At 38.5% G+C, this 18,380-nt stretch overlaps 2 protein-coding genes across 7 annotated transcripts in view; both read right to left on the bottom strand.

Moving 5' to 3' along the window:
• Nucleotides 1-344, bottom strand: part of fermt2 (FERM domain containing kindlin 2) — a 147,034-nt gene extending 146,690 nt beyond the window's left edge. Inside the window, exon 1 of one of the 5 annotated variants that reach the window (XM_059957874.1) lies at nucleotides 33-344. The gene's annotated coding sequence lies outside the window, so the exon portion shown is untranslated. The remainder of the gene's footprint in view (nucleotides 1-32) is intronic. The other 4 variants (XM_059957831.1, XM_059957859.1, XM_059957849.1 and 1 more) reach the window with 4 other exon arrangements.
• An 8,369-nt stretch (nucleotides 345-8,713) lies between these two features.
• ddhd1b (DDHD domain containing 1b) overlaps nucleotides 8,714-18,380 on the bottom strand; it is an 84,360-nt gene continuing 74,693 nt past the window's right edge. For both annotated transcript variants that reach the window (XM_059957811.1, XM_059957819.1), the window contains 2 exons: nucleotides 13,911-14,099; nucleotides 8,714-9,560 (listed from right to left, as the gene is read on the bottom strand). In XM_059957811.1, the coding sequence (XP_059813794.1) occupies nucleotides 9,361-9,560; nucleotides 13,911-14,099 (389 nt within the window). In that variant the 3' untranslated portion in view covers nucleotides 8,714-9,360. The remainder of the gene's footprint in view (nucleotides 9,561-13,910; nucleotides 14,100-18,380) is intronic.

Below are 18,380 nucleotides of genomic sequence, written 5' to 3'. Positions count from 1 at the left end.
TCCAGGGAAAATACCGCGAAAAAGAGAATTACCTCAGAGAATCCACTGCAGTAACGTTGATGGTAACCCACAATGATACTAATTCACCGCTTCCCCACACTTCGCCTTCAAAAGAAAAGGAAAGCCGCCGAAGTGTCCACACAGCTGGTTGCTTCCCTGCCGGACGCTATAATGGAGTCGTTCCTTGGGCTCCTCTCCTCCGCTGGACTTCAACGTCACTCTCGGCAGCTCACAACCCGCCGCCCATGGCTGCGCTCAGCCGTCGTCCGGAGCCGGTCGATCCCCTGCCGGCCCTACAAACTCAGTCCGGCCCGATCGCATGCAGCGCCTCCACAATCCCTCCAACGCGAACAATGAAGCCGAGCCTCCGCTGCCTTTTATGGAAATGGGAAAGAAGCAGCGCCGCACATCCGGGCGTTGAACTCCAGGGATACACAAGGACGGCATTCCCGTTAGCATCGGCCGTCGTGCACGGGCTTCCATCCGACACAATGCAATGGAGTCTCCTCACATATTTTTCCAAGTATACCAAAGTCGCATTTTTTCCAGAACAAATTGTGTAATTTCCAACTCATAAATTGTCACCCGATTGATTGGAAGCTTGCAGATTCTATATTACGTTATACATTATATGATCGATTAATCTCATAAAAATGACGATCTCTATTTTAGCTTTAAGCGAAAAGACAGAATTATGCGATAACATACTGCCTTTAGGATTACCTGATGGAGCTCAGAGTAAAACACACCAAAGGGCTTTGCAAGAACGTTAGGCAAAGTTTGACGTCGAACCACGAGGAAACATTGGGACTAGTGACCAAAAGGCTTAACATCTGAGGAAACGTAAAGGATTGGAAGTCTTAAAATAGTTCCCTTCAGGCAGCATATTTTTTGACGAAGGAAGTGTCAACGACATTAAAGTCAATTACTTTGCCAATGTTGTTTCCAACATTAAAACAATAGAAGGCTCCCACAGACACCAGAGTGTTGAAAACCAAACTGTCCCTTCATTTAGATGCTGAAGGGATAAATGTTTCAGGCGTCCTTGGTAGTTTTATTATTTTTCCAAGTAATGTCATTGAATCATTAACAAGAGTGGGGAGGTCTGCTATTAATAAAGGACAGCATTGGTAACGTTAAAACATTCTACAGTACTACGAAGTGTACGTTCGAATGTCAACCTGGATTAAGGTGTTCCAGTCCATGGAGAGGGACATAAGTCGTTTACCGGGTCAAAGCTAAATAGTCTGCCAACCAAGCCATGATTGGCATCCAAGTTTAAATCCGACGGAGTCAAAGGTACAGTTGGTCATTGTAGTACAAATAAGATTATAGATATGCATAGGGCCAAGATTAGAGGAATACAAATTGCTAGGCAAATAACAAATAGTTTTGCACTCAATTGCAAAAATAAGCACCAATAATTTCAAGCAGTTATTTCCATTTTGATTTCCTGACATTTTCAAATAACTCCCAGACAGTGCATGGGTCCAGTGACCAAGTCCACATGCCATGACTCTACCCAAGCATCACATGAAATAAAACTGGAAAAACTGTTCTTCAATCCCAAACATCCCATTCTCCTCCTGCACTCTTGAGCAGAGTTCTAGTTACAGAGTTGTAATTATGCCCAGTATAATACATATTACATTCATTAGCTCCTTTGGTGAATGCTTGGTTATAAAGGAAATTTGACATAAAGCAGAAACTATTCCAATCCAACAATTCCAAGAAAATATTTGAGAAATAATGTAGACTGCAATAATAATCTCACAGGTTGTAAAATGACATTGCCAATCATGAGCAGGATCCTGGCCATCAGGTAAAACCACCGTGTGCAAACAAGCTGGATGAACTCAGCAGGTCAGGCAGCATCTGTTGAAATGAGCAGTCAACGTTTTGGGTCGCATTTCAACGGATGCTGCCCGACCTGCTGAGTTCATCCAGCTTGTTTGTACGTGTTGATCTGACCATAGCATCTGCAGTGCACTTTGTGTTAGGTAAAACCACCAACCATGTATAACAGTCAAACTGTGTTTACAATCATGCATCCACTATATGCTGGCGAGACATTTGCAGGGCTTTATTTTAAAAAGCATAAAAAAAGCATAGAGTTTAATACCTATTTCAAGCAGACATCGCTGAGACAATTTTATTTTTGCCAACATTAATATGGATGATAATATTGTGTCTTTCTTAGTTACCATGTGGAGTTATTGGATACCATTTCCTGCCCAATAATGGGTTTTATATGGTTGAATTTCCAGTTTGAGTTATTATCTTGTCTTTTGCTCTATATTTTTAGCCATTACATCTTATTAATAAAAGCACAAGTACTACAAAGTTCTGTACATCTATAAAATGGAAGTTAAAATATAAGCTTTTTGATTGTATTGTTAAGTTAAAAACATAAGTTTTCTGGGATTGCACAGAACAACTACTTGGGCTAATTTATTGACTGCAAAGAGAACATTTATAACTTTAGTTTACTTGTAACATACACATAGACAGCCCCTTGGGAAAACATCGTACCCGACTCAAGTGATTGCAGCAAAAAACACATGTGGAAGAATATTACAAATTCTGTTGAATGGGAAAAGTTTTCTTTATAGCTTTTCAGATTGTGTATTAAAATACACTTTATTTTAATGGTTTATTCTGAACGGATTGGCTAGAACTTACAGGTTATTTTTTCTATTACTTAGGTAAAAGTTCACACAAAGCTTACAAAATTGAATTAGAACTTTGTAATTTATGCTGAAAGCATTTAAGAGTTACATACTTGTTTAAAAACTATTCAACCAGAATTATGTTTTAATTAAACTTCATTTAAAAGCTTAATCATTAGTAAAGTAAAATATTTCCTAAAAGTAATTATAAATTTTGGAATGCTTGCTTTTCAGAAATCAATGCATCAGATACCATGGATCAATTTTTGGAACTTAGGGTCAATTATTAATATGTATCATAAGTCTATTTTGAAAACAACAAAGGCATAATAGTAATAATGTCTTAATCAGTCATAATTTGTCTTAATACCAATAATCAGACAATGGCCTCCTCTATGGCCATGCCCAGATAGGAGGAGTAACACCTTATATTCCTTCTGGGTATCATCAACCTGATGGCATGAACATTGATTTCTTGAACTTCAAGTAATGCACCCGCCCATCACCATTTCCCAATTCCCTTCCTCACTTTACTTACCCATCACCTCCATCTGGTGCTCCTCCCCCTTTCCTTTCTTCTATGGCCTTCAGTCCTCTCCTATCAGATTCTCCTTTCTCCAGCCCTTTATCTCTGTCATCAGTTGACTCCCCAGCTCTCTACTTCACCCTCACCCATCACCCATTACCTTGTATTTCTTTCTCCCCTACCCCCCACCTTCTCGCCTGACTTCTCATCTTTTTTCTCCAGACCTAATGAAGAGTCTGGGCCCGAAACATTGATTGTTCACTCTTTTCCATAGATGCTGCCCAGCTTTTCTGAGTTCCTCCAACATTTTGTGGGTGTTGCTTGGATTCCCAGCATGTGCAGATTTTCTTTTGTTTGTAATGATTTGTGTTGCCTATCAGTTCTTCATAGATGTGTTTAATGAGTTTACATGGAAAAATGAAAATGAACTGACAATCTCATAATGGAAAGGAGTAGTCTACTAAGAACCAGAGGGACAGAACATGTGATCAATTGGCAAACTTAATTTCCCACTGGACTGGATACCACTCACACACCGGCAAACAGACCACTTTTTTAGTGACAACATTCATGAAATTACGAAGATTAGAAAACAAAAGTATAATCACATCTTTTGTAAAACATTTTTTAGGGACATACAACTGACAAAAGAAAGGGTTGAAAATACCTCCTGGGGTTGTCTATTGTATTTTGTTGCATTGATGAGACGTCACGTAAATTGTGGGACTGCTTTATCAAGCACCTCCCGTCATTCACCAAAAGCAGTATTTTGCCAGTGGCCAACCATTTTAATTCCTATCCTTATTTCTGTTCTGACATGATGAGATTACTCTCACGGTGGAGGAGAAGCACCTCATATTCCTTCTAGGTGGCCTCCAACATCAGCTCATGTAAGCTGAAATGGACTCCCCTTCCCTTTGATTCCACTTATGAAACCTTAAGCTTTCTGCAATCAACAATGGTTTTGATTCTAAATGTTCCTGCATTGCATTCACGATATCAGCAAAGCTCATTTTGTCTGGTTTGGTTGGAGCAGTTAAACTTCTAAGCAAACTATATACTTTTTCACCTATTGCATGCAGCAATACTGGCACTCATTTTTCATCTGCTATTTCATTTGCTTGAAGATACTGCTCAATTCATTCAGTATATGCCATCCAGTTGTTGGTCATGCAATTGAACACATCTATCTTTCCAATGTAGCCAGCCATTTCTGCTTTCATTTACTTATCATTATCATCATCCTGTACTCACTGGCTATTCATTATGAGCCTATGCCGTACTCATTGCTTGTTACTTCATTAGTGTTCTGCCTTTTTAAAAAAACTTAAACACCTCTCTCCCCTTCCGAAGAAAAACATTTTTCAACATGTAAGTAATGGTCACAGGTCTGTTTTAAAATGTTCCTGTCACTACTGTATGTTTTGTAACTTCAGAAATTATTTGAAAGAAGAAAAACAGGAGCCAGGATACACGTCCATTTAGGTTTTCGCCCCGTTTTTCAGTGAGGTGCTCACACATGATGTGGAGGCTTAATGACATACGCCATTTATGTATTTTTTATATATAACCCATAATAAGTTATGAAAACAAAGAAAGAATGCTTAATCAAATATATTAATAATATTCTTGAAATATTAAATACACTACACTTCCCTCTTCTTCTGTTCTCCTCTCTGCCCTCTTTTCCTTACCAGCTTATTATCACTCCCGGTGCCCCTCTTTCTCCTATGGTCCACTCTCTTGTCAGAATCCTTCTTCTTCAGCCCTTTACCTTTCCTACCCACCTGGCTTCACCTATCACCTTCTAGCTTATCCTCCCACTCTCCCCACCTTTTTATTATGGTGTCTTTGCCCTTCTTTTCTAGTCCTGATGAAGGGTCTCGGCCTGATTTTCATAGATGCTGACTGACCTGCTGTGTTCCTGCAACTTTTTGTGTGCGTTTCTCTGGATTTCCAATATCTGCAGAATCTCTTGTGTTTAAGGATAGTGCATATTGCCTTGTAGCATAGTTGTATGTTTTAAGATGCTGTATAGATTTTAAAGACTTATTTCAAGAACAGGTATTGATCCCACGGAGTAAATATTTCATTCATCATTTAAGATTAAATATGAAATTGGTGCAACAATTAAATGGCCCTTATTCTGGTTAATAATGTACAAAGAAGAAATTACACTTCTGTTTGGTGTCCATGAACACTGATTATTATGGTTTTTCAAATATTAAATGATGTACATCAGACATTTAATTTTAGAACAGAAGTTTAATTTACAGTTGTGCCATTTATTTAACAGAATAAAATTTGTAATTAGCTTTTTCGTAATAATTGATTGTAAGTGGCTACATTCATTTTAGATCAAATGTTGCCATCTTCTGGAGCATTATATATTTACATGATTTTGATGATATCCTTCAGTTCTTTTCTCTGCCCACCTTGTAACCTCATCACATGAGAGACTACTATGTCTGCTTTGGAATTCTGGTGTTGGGCATACAGATGAGATGGTCTGTGAAGGTAGCTGACAGAGAATATAACCACGGTCGGAAAGCTGGGGATATTGTCCTGGGAGAGGATTAATGTTGGTTTACTTATTCTTCCAGTGAACAGTATATTTGACTGCTGAGTTACCTATTAAAGTAGTCCTTGTCGCAGAAGCATATGGAAATCAGGAATCACCACTGTCTCGGAAACTGAGTTTTGAGTTCCATGAGAGCATTCTAACTAATTGGTTGCATTATCGTTTGCTATGGAGGGGGCACTGCATAGGATAAAAAAAAGCTGCAGAGAGTTGGAAACTCAATCAGCTCCATCAAGTGAATTAACCTACCAAACATTGAGAATATCTTCAAATGGAGATGCCTCGAAAAGGTGACATCATCATAAAGGACACTCATCACCCAGGACTGGTCCTCTTATTACTGCTAGAGAGGAGGAAAAGGAATCTGAAGACACACACTTAATGCTTTAGGAAGAGTTTCTTCCCCTCTGCCAACAGATCTCTGAGTGGACAACACACCAACCCATGAACACTACCCTCACTATTTCTGCTATCTTTTTGATGAGTTTTGCATATTGAAAGCAGTATTTTCCTAAGGTCTCCTTGTGATCCTTTACAAAACTGAAAACGATTAAAAAGATTTTTATCATGCTTTTGCCTTTGCTCAACAATTGAGTAATGGATAGTTGGAGGTTAAAATAGTTATTGAATACTCACAAAGTGCTAGATGAACTCAGATCAGGCAGCATCCATGCAAAGGAATAAGCAGGCAACATTTCCAGCCAAAACCCTTCAATATTACAGGAAAAAGAGGGAAGAAGCCGAAATACGGTTGGGGCAGGGAAGAAGTACAAGTTGGCCAGTGATATATGAAACTAGGTGAGAAGAAGGTGGATTGGTGGGTGGGGGGTATGAAGTGAGAAGCTGGAAGGTGGAAAAAGAATCTGATAGGAGAGCAAGGTAGACCATGGGAGGAAGATGGGCACCACATGGAGATGATGGACAGTTAAGGAGAAGGTGTAAGATGGGAGCCAGAATGGGAATAGTAAAAGAGAGAAGTGGACGAGGGAAGAAATAACCGTAAGTTATTGATGTTCATGCTGTCAGGTTGGAGGGTACTCAGATGGAATATGAGATGTTTCTCCTCCATCCTGTAAGTGGCTTCATCGTGGCAATAGAGGAGATCTTAGTGAGAGATGTAATCAATCAGGCCCAGGACTACAATTATCAAAGTTAATAGTTAACAAAAATAAAAAGACAAAAGAAAACCATCAGGTGGGCTGCACTCCCAATAAAAGGGTCAATTCTCAGAGATTGAGTGAAGATAAGGGGGAAGAGCAACACATCCTCACTGGCAATACCAATCAAGCTATGCGTATTACTACATAGAAAAGTCTTGGCCACACCAAATTATGTTAGCCTCACAGATGTCACTATTTCAGAATTGAACATGTAATTTGGATCACAATTTTGGATTTTTTGATCTAAGCTGATTAAAACAATTAAATAATTACCAATAAGTACTACTCAGTTCTTGAATTAGGTACTGATTCATTTACAGACATTAAGAGCCTGACAAGGGACAAGCATGGCAGGAGACTTCCCTCATTTACCAAACATATTAAAATTTGATTTGAGGAATATGATTCCTTTCCTTATATTTTCCCACAAAGAAACTTGGGAAGTTTGGAATTTGAGGTAGCTTGAATGTTTTTGTACAACATTGAACCTGTTTGGAAATATTGCTGATCGTTCTTGTCTGAATTTTTCTTTTAAAATTTTTATTGTTTTATTGCTGTGCAAAATAGTTGGCATTCCTATATATATACATATATGATAGTAACAAATTTAATTCATTACATGACTTGCTCTGACAGACCCATACCCTAGGATTTCTTAAACATCATGTTTAATCATAAAAGGAAATGCTTGTGTAATTTTCAGACAGTTCTTGAAATCTGATGGGTTACAAACTTATAGAAGGCACACGTGACATTTACTTAAAGTCTGAGGCACATTTTGAATTGAGATGAGCAAAATTAAGGACTCTAAAATTATAAAGATTTAGTTAAATCAAGAACATTTAGCATCTTGTGCTAAATGATCCATTATTTTGAGAAACATTCCTTCTCAATTGCCAAATACTGCAGATTTGTAAATAGAAATTATGAAGCAGCCATTGTAACAGTTCATGACTATTTAAGACATTGAGTTTTCTGAAACCCAATTGTTTTATGTCCATGCAAAGTTAACAACAGATGTAAACTACTAAATTACAAAGCTTTTGCATCTAGAAGTTATCAACACTGAAATCCAGAGGATTATAAATGTGAAATCTTTGAAATTTTATAGCATAACATGCAAAATTGTATGCTATGCAAAATAATTTAAATGAGAAAAAATAGCATTTAATGCACTTTCTCCAAAGATCACTAAAATGTTTTCAATTTTCAATGCTTACACAAAGGAACCCGGATATGCTAGGTACCATCTAGTGACACAAGATGTACATTTGGATACCACTTCTATTAAATTTTGTTGTGCACGTATGGCCTACAGACGGCATAGGCCAGTCATACAGCAGGAAATTCTCACAACAAATGCAAAGTGTGGTCAACAGAATGTAAAAAAGCACCTATAGTGTCTGAAAAGTTAAGGCTGTGAAGTCTGGAGTTTGGAAGTCCCACAAGTAGATCCCGTTGAAGTTTCTTCAGCACTGTACCTTGGTCCAATCATGATGTCAACCCCCACTCACCTATTATGACCACCCCACAAAACACTTACCATCCAACTATGATCCTGATCTGACCCAATATTCAAAGTTTGGAGGAAGATGCAGTGTAGTAAGCTGTGTAAACATCCCCCCCACCCTCAAGCATAATACAACTGCTACACATTGCCAGACTGAGTTATCTATCTCAACTTAATATGATTCCCCTTGATCCAATCAGCAGCGTTTTGAAATGCAAGGAAAAACAAATTTTAACTGCAACATATTTGAGATTACAATTAAACACGTTGCTATATAAAACCTCCAGGGCATTTATTGACTGTAAAATAAAACAAGAAACACAGAAAATGACAATGTGGTGCCTCCTGTACTATACAATAGCACAGTGTAGTTGTTTCAGCTTATATATATTTATACATGACCCAGTAAACAAGTGAAAAATATTAGATATATTAATAAAATTATAAGCACCAAAATACATTTTGTACTTCAAATGTGTAAACAGTTCATTATTAACTATACTGCCTAGATGTGAGACAAGGACTGGAGGGTGGAACTATAAGTAGAAACTTCAACATTCATAGTGGATTATGCTTTTAGTACAAAACAAATTTTCAATTATATGTAGTTTGCACATTCAAAACAAATACAATCAAGCTTAAAATTATAAATTCCACCATAGTGTTAGTCTCAAACCCAGATGATTATAAACTTATGCATTTTACACATCCGAAATACAGTGAGTAGGAGCAAACTGAACAGATTGGAAAGTTTTAAACTTATCTAGCTCAAGTACTTTATTTAGAAATTGGTCTTCCAATATTAATGTGGATTCTAAAAATAATTAAATAAAAACAAAAATAAAAACAGAAAAGTAATTCTCAGTTTTCATTGCACATTAATAGCAGTTCTATTATTAATTCCATACAGATTTTCATTTGTACGGTTTCTCCTTAAAATCAGTGGTTTCTGATTGGTCTTCATTTCCAGGTGGTCTCTGGGTGTACAAAAATGAGAGGAGGAAAAGAGCAACATCTAGAGATGACCAATACGAGGTGTGTGATGTCACTGCAGACCAGTATCTACTTTCTACAAGGCCTTCCCGCAGTTCAAAGTCAAGGCGATGTTCTAACTCTGGGAGAGAAATAAAAGCACTGTCAAGACCTTAAAATTTACAAGCAAAATATTCAATAGAAATTTTACATTAAGCTGATGTAATTTCTTTTGTTGTAAATACATGCTCATCATGTTCTCAATTATATCTCGAGGAGAGCTATAATTGAAGGACCAAGAGGAAAGTGTTTAAAATGAATAATCAACCCTGTAGACTTTTCCATAATCATGGGTTGCAATTACTCCATCAGATGGTTCCCTGAAAATTTCCTTTCTCTTCTTTTTTCTCTCCAATATCTCCCTGTACCACCCAATCCCCAAAGAACTGACTCTGTGTTCACGTTTAAATGGCATGGAGGGACAGATATTTTAATGGGGTAGAATATCACATACAAATCCAGATGAGCTGATAAAAGCACACACAGAGAAAAATAAACTGTCCGAAAATCAGAGTACTAATTATTTTCCACTTAAGGATTCATACAGGTCAGTGGTAGAGCCCCAACTGTTGATCTGAAATCTATTACTTCAAAGACTAAATGGGTGAGAGGAATGTGTGGAGGGAGGGTTGTGAGGGTATGGTGATTATCAGGGGAAGGACATCCAGTCGCATCTTTATGAAGCTGATGTTATTTATATGATACAGTAGGGTCTTTCTCACCAAACCATCCAAAATTACACTATTATTTCACATTACAGAAGCACTATATTAAATCACTTTATGTTTTCTTTCCCAGTCAACAAAAAAACTTGGTGGCAACACACACAAAATGCTGGAGGAACTCAGCAGGCCAGACAGTATCTATAGAAAAGAGTAAACAGCCGATGTTTTGGACTGAGACTCTTCATCAGGACGAGGCTGCCTTTTGTGTGTGTTGCTTTGGGTTCCCAGCATCTGCAGATTTTCTTGTGTTTGTGAAAAAACTGGTGGTTTCACTTAGCAAAGTAGTTGATATTGTTTCATCTCAAAGAGCTAGGAGTCTGACAAAGACGGATGATATTATTTACTAAGGCCAGCAAAGAGGGAAAACAAGCCAGGAAACCAAGCAAGTTGACTCACGTGAGAACTGCTGAAACAGACTTCGAGTTGCCCATCACAGCTGGTGTTGTCTGGGCATCCCAAATTCAAAAGGTAAGGAGGCATTTCATGCCACAGTGTTTACATTCAATGTGCCCATTGTATATCTTCAGCAAGAACCTCATTTGCCTTCAGAGCTGCAGATATTATAATACTAACACAAAGGTGTTTGGTTTGATCGTTAACCATTTTACATTTATTCTCACTGGGAAGAGTTGAATTTGATCTCTAAGAATCAAACTGAATTTCACTTGGGCCGAACATATTTAAACTGTCCAGCTGCTTGGATTTCAACAACCATCCCTCACAATATACTTGTGAGTAGCTAGTACCAGATTTAAAAAAACACTGCAAGCACTGATCGAAGGCAGTCTCTACTACTTCAGCAGCAGATGTATCATGGCTGGGGCTAGTGGGGGAGGGGGGAGAGGAGAGGTTATTTATCCCCAGGCAGCTACAAAGCTCCCTGGGCACATTCTAAACAAAGCAAACGGAAGACACAGGATCAAGGACAAGGAGTGGAGGCAGTTACAAAGTTTGTGGCAAAGAGCAGTACTGAGAATATTTAAGAAGGCAGAATGCAGTTATCCAGTCTTCCTATTTGTTCTTCACTACATGGCTGCATCTAGTTATAAAACTGCAGGTAGTATAATACAAGTCCTTTTCATTCACCATTCTTCCCTCCTGTAAACCTCCTCTAGTATCTGGCCAAGAAGTCCCAGAGGCCTGGGCGAGCCAATCAGAAAGGCAGCCAAAGGGAAGGTTTAAAAAAAATCAAAAGAGAAAACTGCAAGTGCTGGAAATCGGAGATGAAAACTGGAAATTGTAGAGATATTTAGTAGAACATGGAGAATGGAAATCAGAAAATGTTTCAGGTTAATGGCCTGATGAAAGATCAACAGGTAATTAACAAGAAACAGCAGCACAGCTTTAGGACAAGTTTTTTTCTCTATTTAACTGATCTCCTGCCTTGGTGCCATTTTGCAGCACTATCCCTATATTACTTGATTCCTTTAGTACCCAGGAATCTATTGATCTGTGATTTGAATGAACAGTGCCATTGAGCCTCTATATTCCAAAAGGTCATCTCCTGGGTAAGGAAACTTTTCCTCATCTCTGTCCTAAATTGCATTCAGAATCTGTGCTCTTTGGTCCTGGACTCTCCTCAGCCAGAGGAAACATACTCCCAAGTCAAGCTCTTCTAAGACTTCTGTGTATATTTATTAGATTGCCTCCCTTCCTTTCTAAACTTGAGAGAAGAAAGTTCCAAAATTGTATACAACAGTCCAAGTGTTGTCTCGCCAAGGCCCTATACAATTCCATTAACGCACTTTATTAAAATCCTCTCATAATACCAGTCATTAAAAAAAAATTAGTGTGTTGGCCTTTAGTGATTTGTGCACTAGTACATCTAGGTCCTTTGAAAATACAAATACACATGACCCAAATCTCTCACCATTTAACAAATACTCTACTTTCTGTTCAATGCATCAAAGTGGATGATCTCACATTATATTCATGTACTTAATATCACCTTGAAGCTTTTGTTTTTAAAAACATCTTCCTCAATTCTTGCAATTTCATCTAATGTATTACTATCAATAAACTTGGATATAGGACTTTGATAAATATAGAGTGAAAACTGATACCAAACCACCCATCATTCTGGCACCCAATAGCCTCAGTTTTTTACTTTTTCCTTTTTGACCAATGACTAATTCACTATCAATGTTATTTCAATGTTATATCAATCTTATTTCCAATTCCACATGTTGTTATGCTGCTAATCAATCTCCTTAACAAGACCTTATCAAATGCTTTATTTATTTATCTTTCTTGAGCTGAAGATAACCCAACCTTTCATTAACTGGCACCTCAGATAGCCATGTTTTGTGTATTGCTGAAATCACCTAAAGACAGGATCTATACTTGGAGAATTATCTGTGATGAATTGCCTACGGTCAGAGCATGTAGAAAGGCTATCCCAGATGCTAGATCCATGGACGCCAACCAACTCCCACCAGCGTGATTAAAAATCAACTACCAATAATTCACAATTGCTTTAAATGGTGCTATAAATTGACTTTCCTGCAAAACACTGCACTTCAGAAAATCACATGAAGATCTGCAAGCTAAGCAATTGCACACCTAAGCTATGTCAGTTAGCTTCCACTTTGCCAAAATTGACATTTTAAACCTTAATCTTTCAGAACCTCAACTTAGTGTAACTGAAATACAAGATAAAATTATCTAGTTTAGTAACTAGCACTGATTCTTAGAGTCCAATAATTAGCATTTCATCATTCTATGCCAGACAAAAGCAAATGTTTCCAGATGCGTCCAGACGCAGTGACAGAATATAAAATATTATTGGAAGCCTTCACCATGACCCACAAAGGTGGTCCATTACTACTGATATAATTTACACAGCAAGACTCGAGCAAAATACCTCTGCTGCAATGCCCTCTATTCAGTTTCTCATTTCAGTTTTGTGTTAAAAGTTGTTCCTTTCTCTAGGCTGTACTGATAAGGTTCAGACTTCATTCCACGGAATGTATAAGTTTGAGGGGCGATTTGACAGAGGAATACAACATTTTGAGAGGTATAGATAGGATAAATGCAAGCAGGTGTTTTCCACTGAGGTTGGGCGAGGCTAGAATAAGAGGTTATGGTTTAAGGGTAAAAGGTAAACTGTTTCAGGAGAACATGAAAGGGAACTTCTTCGCTCAGAAGGTGATGAGAGTGTGGAACGAGCTGCCAGCACAATAGGTGGATGCCAGTTCAATTTCAACATTGAAGAGAAATTTGGATAGGTACATGGATGAGAGGGGTATGGAGGGATACGAGCTGGGTGCAGGTCGATGGGGCTAGGCAGATAAATAGTTCAGCATGGAATAAATGAACTGAAGGGCCAGTTTCTGGGTATTTTTCTAAGAGCTATTTCTCCAAGTGCTGGAGAAGGAGCAGTGCAAGGGGAACAGCTCCATACTGTGCAAGCCTAACAGGCAAATTGCATCGGAGAACAAATGGTAATTCATGTACAGAAGTCCCTAGTTGTCTTCCCAAACCCTCTGGAAGTGACAAGGGAATTATTGTTACACAACACTCATGAAAACCACCCAACACCGAATAATATGCAGAATTCTGATTTAAAAAATATGTATTGTTTGCAAATTTGTTACAATTATAGAAAAAAGCAATTTATCTACCAATTCATTAAATACAATTTAAAACTTTGGAGGAACAATCTTTGCAATTATTTTATTTTACAAATCATGCATTCATTTACTAACCTGCACCCAACAAAAGACCAGAGTCATTACGTGACAGTATCTTTGGACTAAATGGAACTTCAAGAGGCTTCTTTTCTTCATCAGTTACTTCTTTCACATCTTCACTGACTGTACTTATATTCACTGCGGGAGTTCTTGAGAACCTTGCAAACAATATTCCACCAATACCTTTTCCTATATGTGCAGCTCCTAAAAGTAGTACATAAAGTAAAAATTAGTTCTTGATGGCCGTTGTCTTAATGTCTGAAAGAGGCTTTAAGACACTTTGCGCATCCTTTTTAAACAGGAAATAGTAACATTTGCATAATATGTAGCTGTTTGAATTGAAGGAGGGATTTGGGGTTATATAGATTTTAAGACCTCAAACTTTTGGTGGTGGGGAGGGTGCGTGTGTGTGTGTGTGCTTGTGTGAGAGAGCGCGACCATGCACTTCGATATAGAATGTAAGAAATTGAAAAGTTTTTGGTGTTTCTTTGCAACTGCAATGCAAAATCATATTTTCTAAGTTTTACTTAGAAAGCAGTGAGTGCCTTCTGAAAAACACTCTAATCAGCAAGTTTCACTGCTGCTTTGCACATTTATTTGAATGTTGTTAAAAAAATTTGCAAATACATTACTGGAGGTTAACATACAGGTATACTGAACAACTGCAAGGCAAAGGACACACTGGTCTTTACTGCAAGATGATATGAGAACAATAATAAAGACCTCTAGCTCCAATGTTTTGGGGCCCGCTGATACTGTGTGTATTATTGTATAGTGGACTGTTATCCCTACCTAAGGAAGTATATACTTCCAGTAGAGGGATGAAAAAAAAGGTTCACCAGTTTGGATCTCAGGATTTTGGAGATGGGCAGGAATAATATTGGTTACATAGGGAGAAATTGAGTAGACTAAGTTTATTTCTCTCTCCCTCAATAGGAGAATGAGAGGTGGTCTCATTGAAAGGACAGGGGATATGCAGGAATGCCCTTTTCCTTCAGCATCCACAACAGGATCCTCAGACTCATGAACAGTTACTTCCCCTATGTCATCAAGGTTGATCAACATGCCCAGCCCACCAATCCCCATAGCTAGTGTTGGTTATGTACATATAATCAGTCTGTGCATAAAACAGTTACTTGCACATTGTGTTTTATAGGATCGCTTTCGTACTTATTGTGTTTCTTATGCTTAGTGGGATTTTTTTTTAAATGCTGTATTAGAACTGGAGTAATAACCATTTCACCCTCCTTTACACTAAAGAATGACAATAAAGAATCTTGAATCTTAGAAAGATCAAGTTTTCTTTTACAACACAAACATTCAAATGGATATGTAAAGCAGCAGTAAAACTTGCTGATTTAGAGCATTTTCCAGAGGACACTCACTGTCTTTACTAGTTGGTAAAAACTAGGAAAATATTGATTTTGGATTGCAGTTGTAAAGATATTCATCTGCAATTTATCCACAGAAAATAAGTAGGCTCTTGATGAAGTTTCCTCTCCAAGTAGCACAATCAATCTATTTCAAAATTCTAATAAAACAATATTTTGATTTACTGCTATTTAAAATCATACAAGATCATTCAGAATAATCACACTACGGTACTTGTGTTTCTGGTTTCATTCTGCGGAACAGAATTCAGTCAGCAATCAATACTGCCACCTTGTGGTTCAAAAGTAGGATCACTTAAAAAGGGCTTCAAAAGTTAAGGAGTGCATAAAATTTGAAAAACAATACTTCTCTCCCTAACCTCTGCCCTACAACCTTATCTGAACTCCCAGCCCCACCCCTCCATTACTATTTTACTATTGAGTGGTTATTCCTTTACCCAGCTAATCATCCAACATTTGTAAAATATTCCTTCTGAAACTACCTCTAATAGCTCACTGGGCCCCCAAACATTCAAGAACTCTCCTCAGAAGTTTCAAATGGTGCCTGCAATTAATTGTCAAAATTCTGCAACTTAGCACATCCTAACTACCTGAGGTTTTGTATGAGGCAGACACACAAATATCATGCAGTAGCATCACCAGACCAAGGCCACTGACTTTAACATGTAACAGAATGGTAAATGCAGCAAAACTTGTGGCTCATTTATTTATAAAAATTAGATGCAAACAATTTGTCAAACAGATTAAAGCAGCCAATCTTCATAAAAAGCACAATGCCGTTTCAAGCTAACATATAAAGTTCCTGGTTTGAATTTTTCAAGTCTTATCAGAGGCTTCACCTCTTTAGGAAGAGTAAAGCTATTCACTTAATTTTAGTTATAGTGATTGCGGATGATGCCTCTAATACCTTATGAGTTGGAATCTCTAGCAATCAATTAACCTGATATTCAAAGTTTTTCCACCAAAAGCACTACCGACTTGCTTGGCTAACTGCAAATCCTAACTTTATCCAGGTCAAAGCAATCTATCTGATCAGCAGTCCATTCACATTTCTAAACACTTATTCCTTTCACTATTAGTGCATCATGTTTATAAGGAGCATCATCTAACAAAAGGCCTTGCAGTTACTCACCTAGGAAGTTATGACCAGCACACCCAACAAACTTGCCACCTTTATCACAAGGACGACACAGGAAACAGGCATGTACAGTACTGTGCAAAAGTCTTAGGCACATGCATATGGCTAAGGTGCCTAACACTTGCACGGTACTGTGTTTGTCAATGTGAAGCGGAGAGCGAGTTTATAAATCTGGTGGGAGCCAAGGATGTTGGGAGCAGCGAGGGTGGAGCACTGCGGGAGGGGTGTTGGACAGGTGGCAGGGAAGGAGAGCCAGAGGCAGATGTAGACACACCCAGCATTACACAAGTTCTGTCATTGGTTTTATTGAGCATTACAGAATTTCAAGATCATCCATTTTATTCCTTATGTTGTGTGCATTCAATACAACACTCTCAGTCCAGTATTTGTTGCTTTCTGCTTTAACTGCACTGTGCCTCTATTGCCCTGTAACTCATGCCTCTGTCTTTGATTAAGCCTCATCTCCTGCCTGTTCTTTCTATAACCTCTGTTGCACACTACCTTTGATTTATTTGTTTTCCCCTTCCTCAGCCCTATCACTTTGGTTCCCATCCCCCTGTCAAATTAGTTTACAATTTGACTCACTTACAATTCTAATAAACCTGCCCGCTAGGATATTGGAGCCCTTTGGGTTCAGGTGTAACCCATCCTTTTTGTACAGGTCATTACCACCCCCAGAAGAGGCCCCAATGATGCAGGAATTTGAATCCCTGCTCTCTACACCAGTCTCTCAGCCCACATTAATATGCCTGATCATGCTATTCTTGCACTCACTAGCATGTGCAAGAATAGAATGCTTATGAGCTGGCTTGTTAGAGCAGCTTGTGGTTGAGCCCATTAGTTGAAATGGCAATTCTGGTCTGGGTATTGTATAATGAACCACATATGATGAGGGAGCTTAAGGTAAAGGAACCCTTGGAAGACAGCTATTGTTATTCCTCTCCACACCTGCTGGCGCATCGGGCTGCAACCTTGCTGTTTCTTTAGCATTTTTGTCTATTTCTTACGAGGCTGAGTTGCTAGCTTGACACTCAACCTAGCATGGATGGAAAGTATGTAAGGAGCCGGTTGGATTTGAACTCGGAACCACTCGCCTCCAAGTCCGGTGCTGATGCCACTGCACCACAACCTGGATCAACACGTTAGTACCATGTGGAGGCTTGTGTGCTTCAAGAACTCCATCAGGCAATGCCAACTCAGAGCCACTGATGTTGGAATGGCTGTGGACAAAATGCCAGATGAAGATTGATCCAACCCAGCTCCTAAACAGACAGACCCATGCCTGTCCCTCCTGGGGCACACTTCATCACCATGATTGACAAAAATGAATTAAAAGTATGAAGAGAAACAATAAAGTATGTGAAACAATAAAGTAGGGAGTGATCATAATATAATAGAATTCACCTTTCAGTTGATGCAGGGGAGGGATGAAGCTAAGAGCTAGAAAGTTGATTAGCAAAAGGGATACAGAGCTGGAGAAGGGAAAGTCATGGGACGGGAGGTGAGCACCAGAGGAAGATGGAGAGCAGGCAAGGAGTTATTGTGAGAGGGGCAGAGAGAGAAAAAAAAGAGAGAAAAAAAAGGGGAAAAATAAAAAATAAGGGATGGGGTAAGAAGGGGAGGAGGAGGGGCATTAACAGAAGTTAGAGAAATCAATGTTCATGCCATTAGGTTGGAGGCTACCCAGGAAGTGAATGCTGGATCATTTCCCCAGCAATGGAAAGGAGACTAGAAGTAGCTGAATTATGGTTCTACAGGAGAATGTTAAAAAATATCATGGACTACACACACATCAAATAAAGAAGTTTTCAGAAGAGCCCAAGGAGTTAGATCACTCATATCAACAATAAGAGAAAGGCAACTCAGATTCCTAGGACACATCATGCAGAAAGATGAACTAGAAAAACTCAGACTCTCTCGAAAGATCGAGGGGAGCAAACATAGAGGAAGACCTTG

This window comes from Hypanus sabinus, chromosome 2 (assembly GCF_030144855.1).
Source record: "Hypanus sabinus isolate sHypSab1 chromosome 2, sHypSab1.hap1, whole genome shotgun sequence".
Lineage (NCBI taxonomy): Eukaryota > Metazoa > Chordata > Chondrichthyes > Myliobatiformes > Dasyatidae > Hypanus > Hypanus sabinus.
The sequence above is the reverse complement of the archived record's forward strand: the minus strand, read 5'-3'. Positions and strand labels throughout refer to the sequence as shown.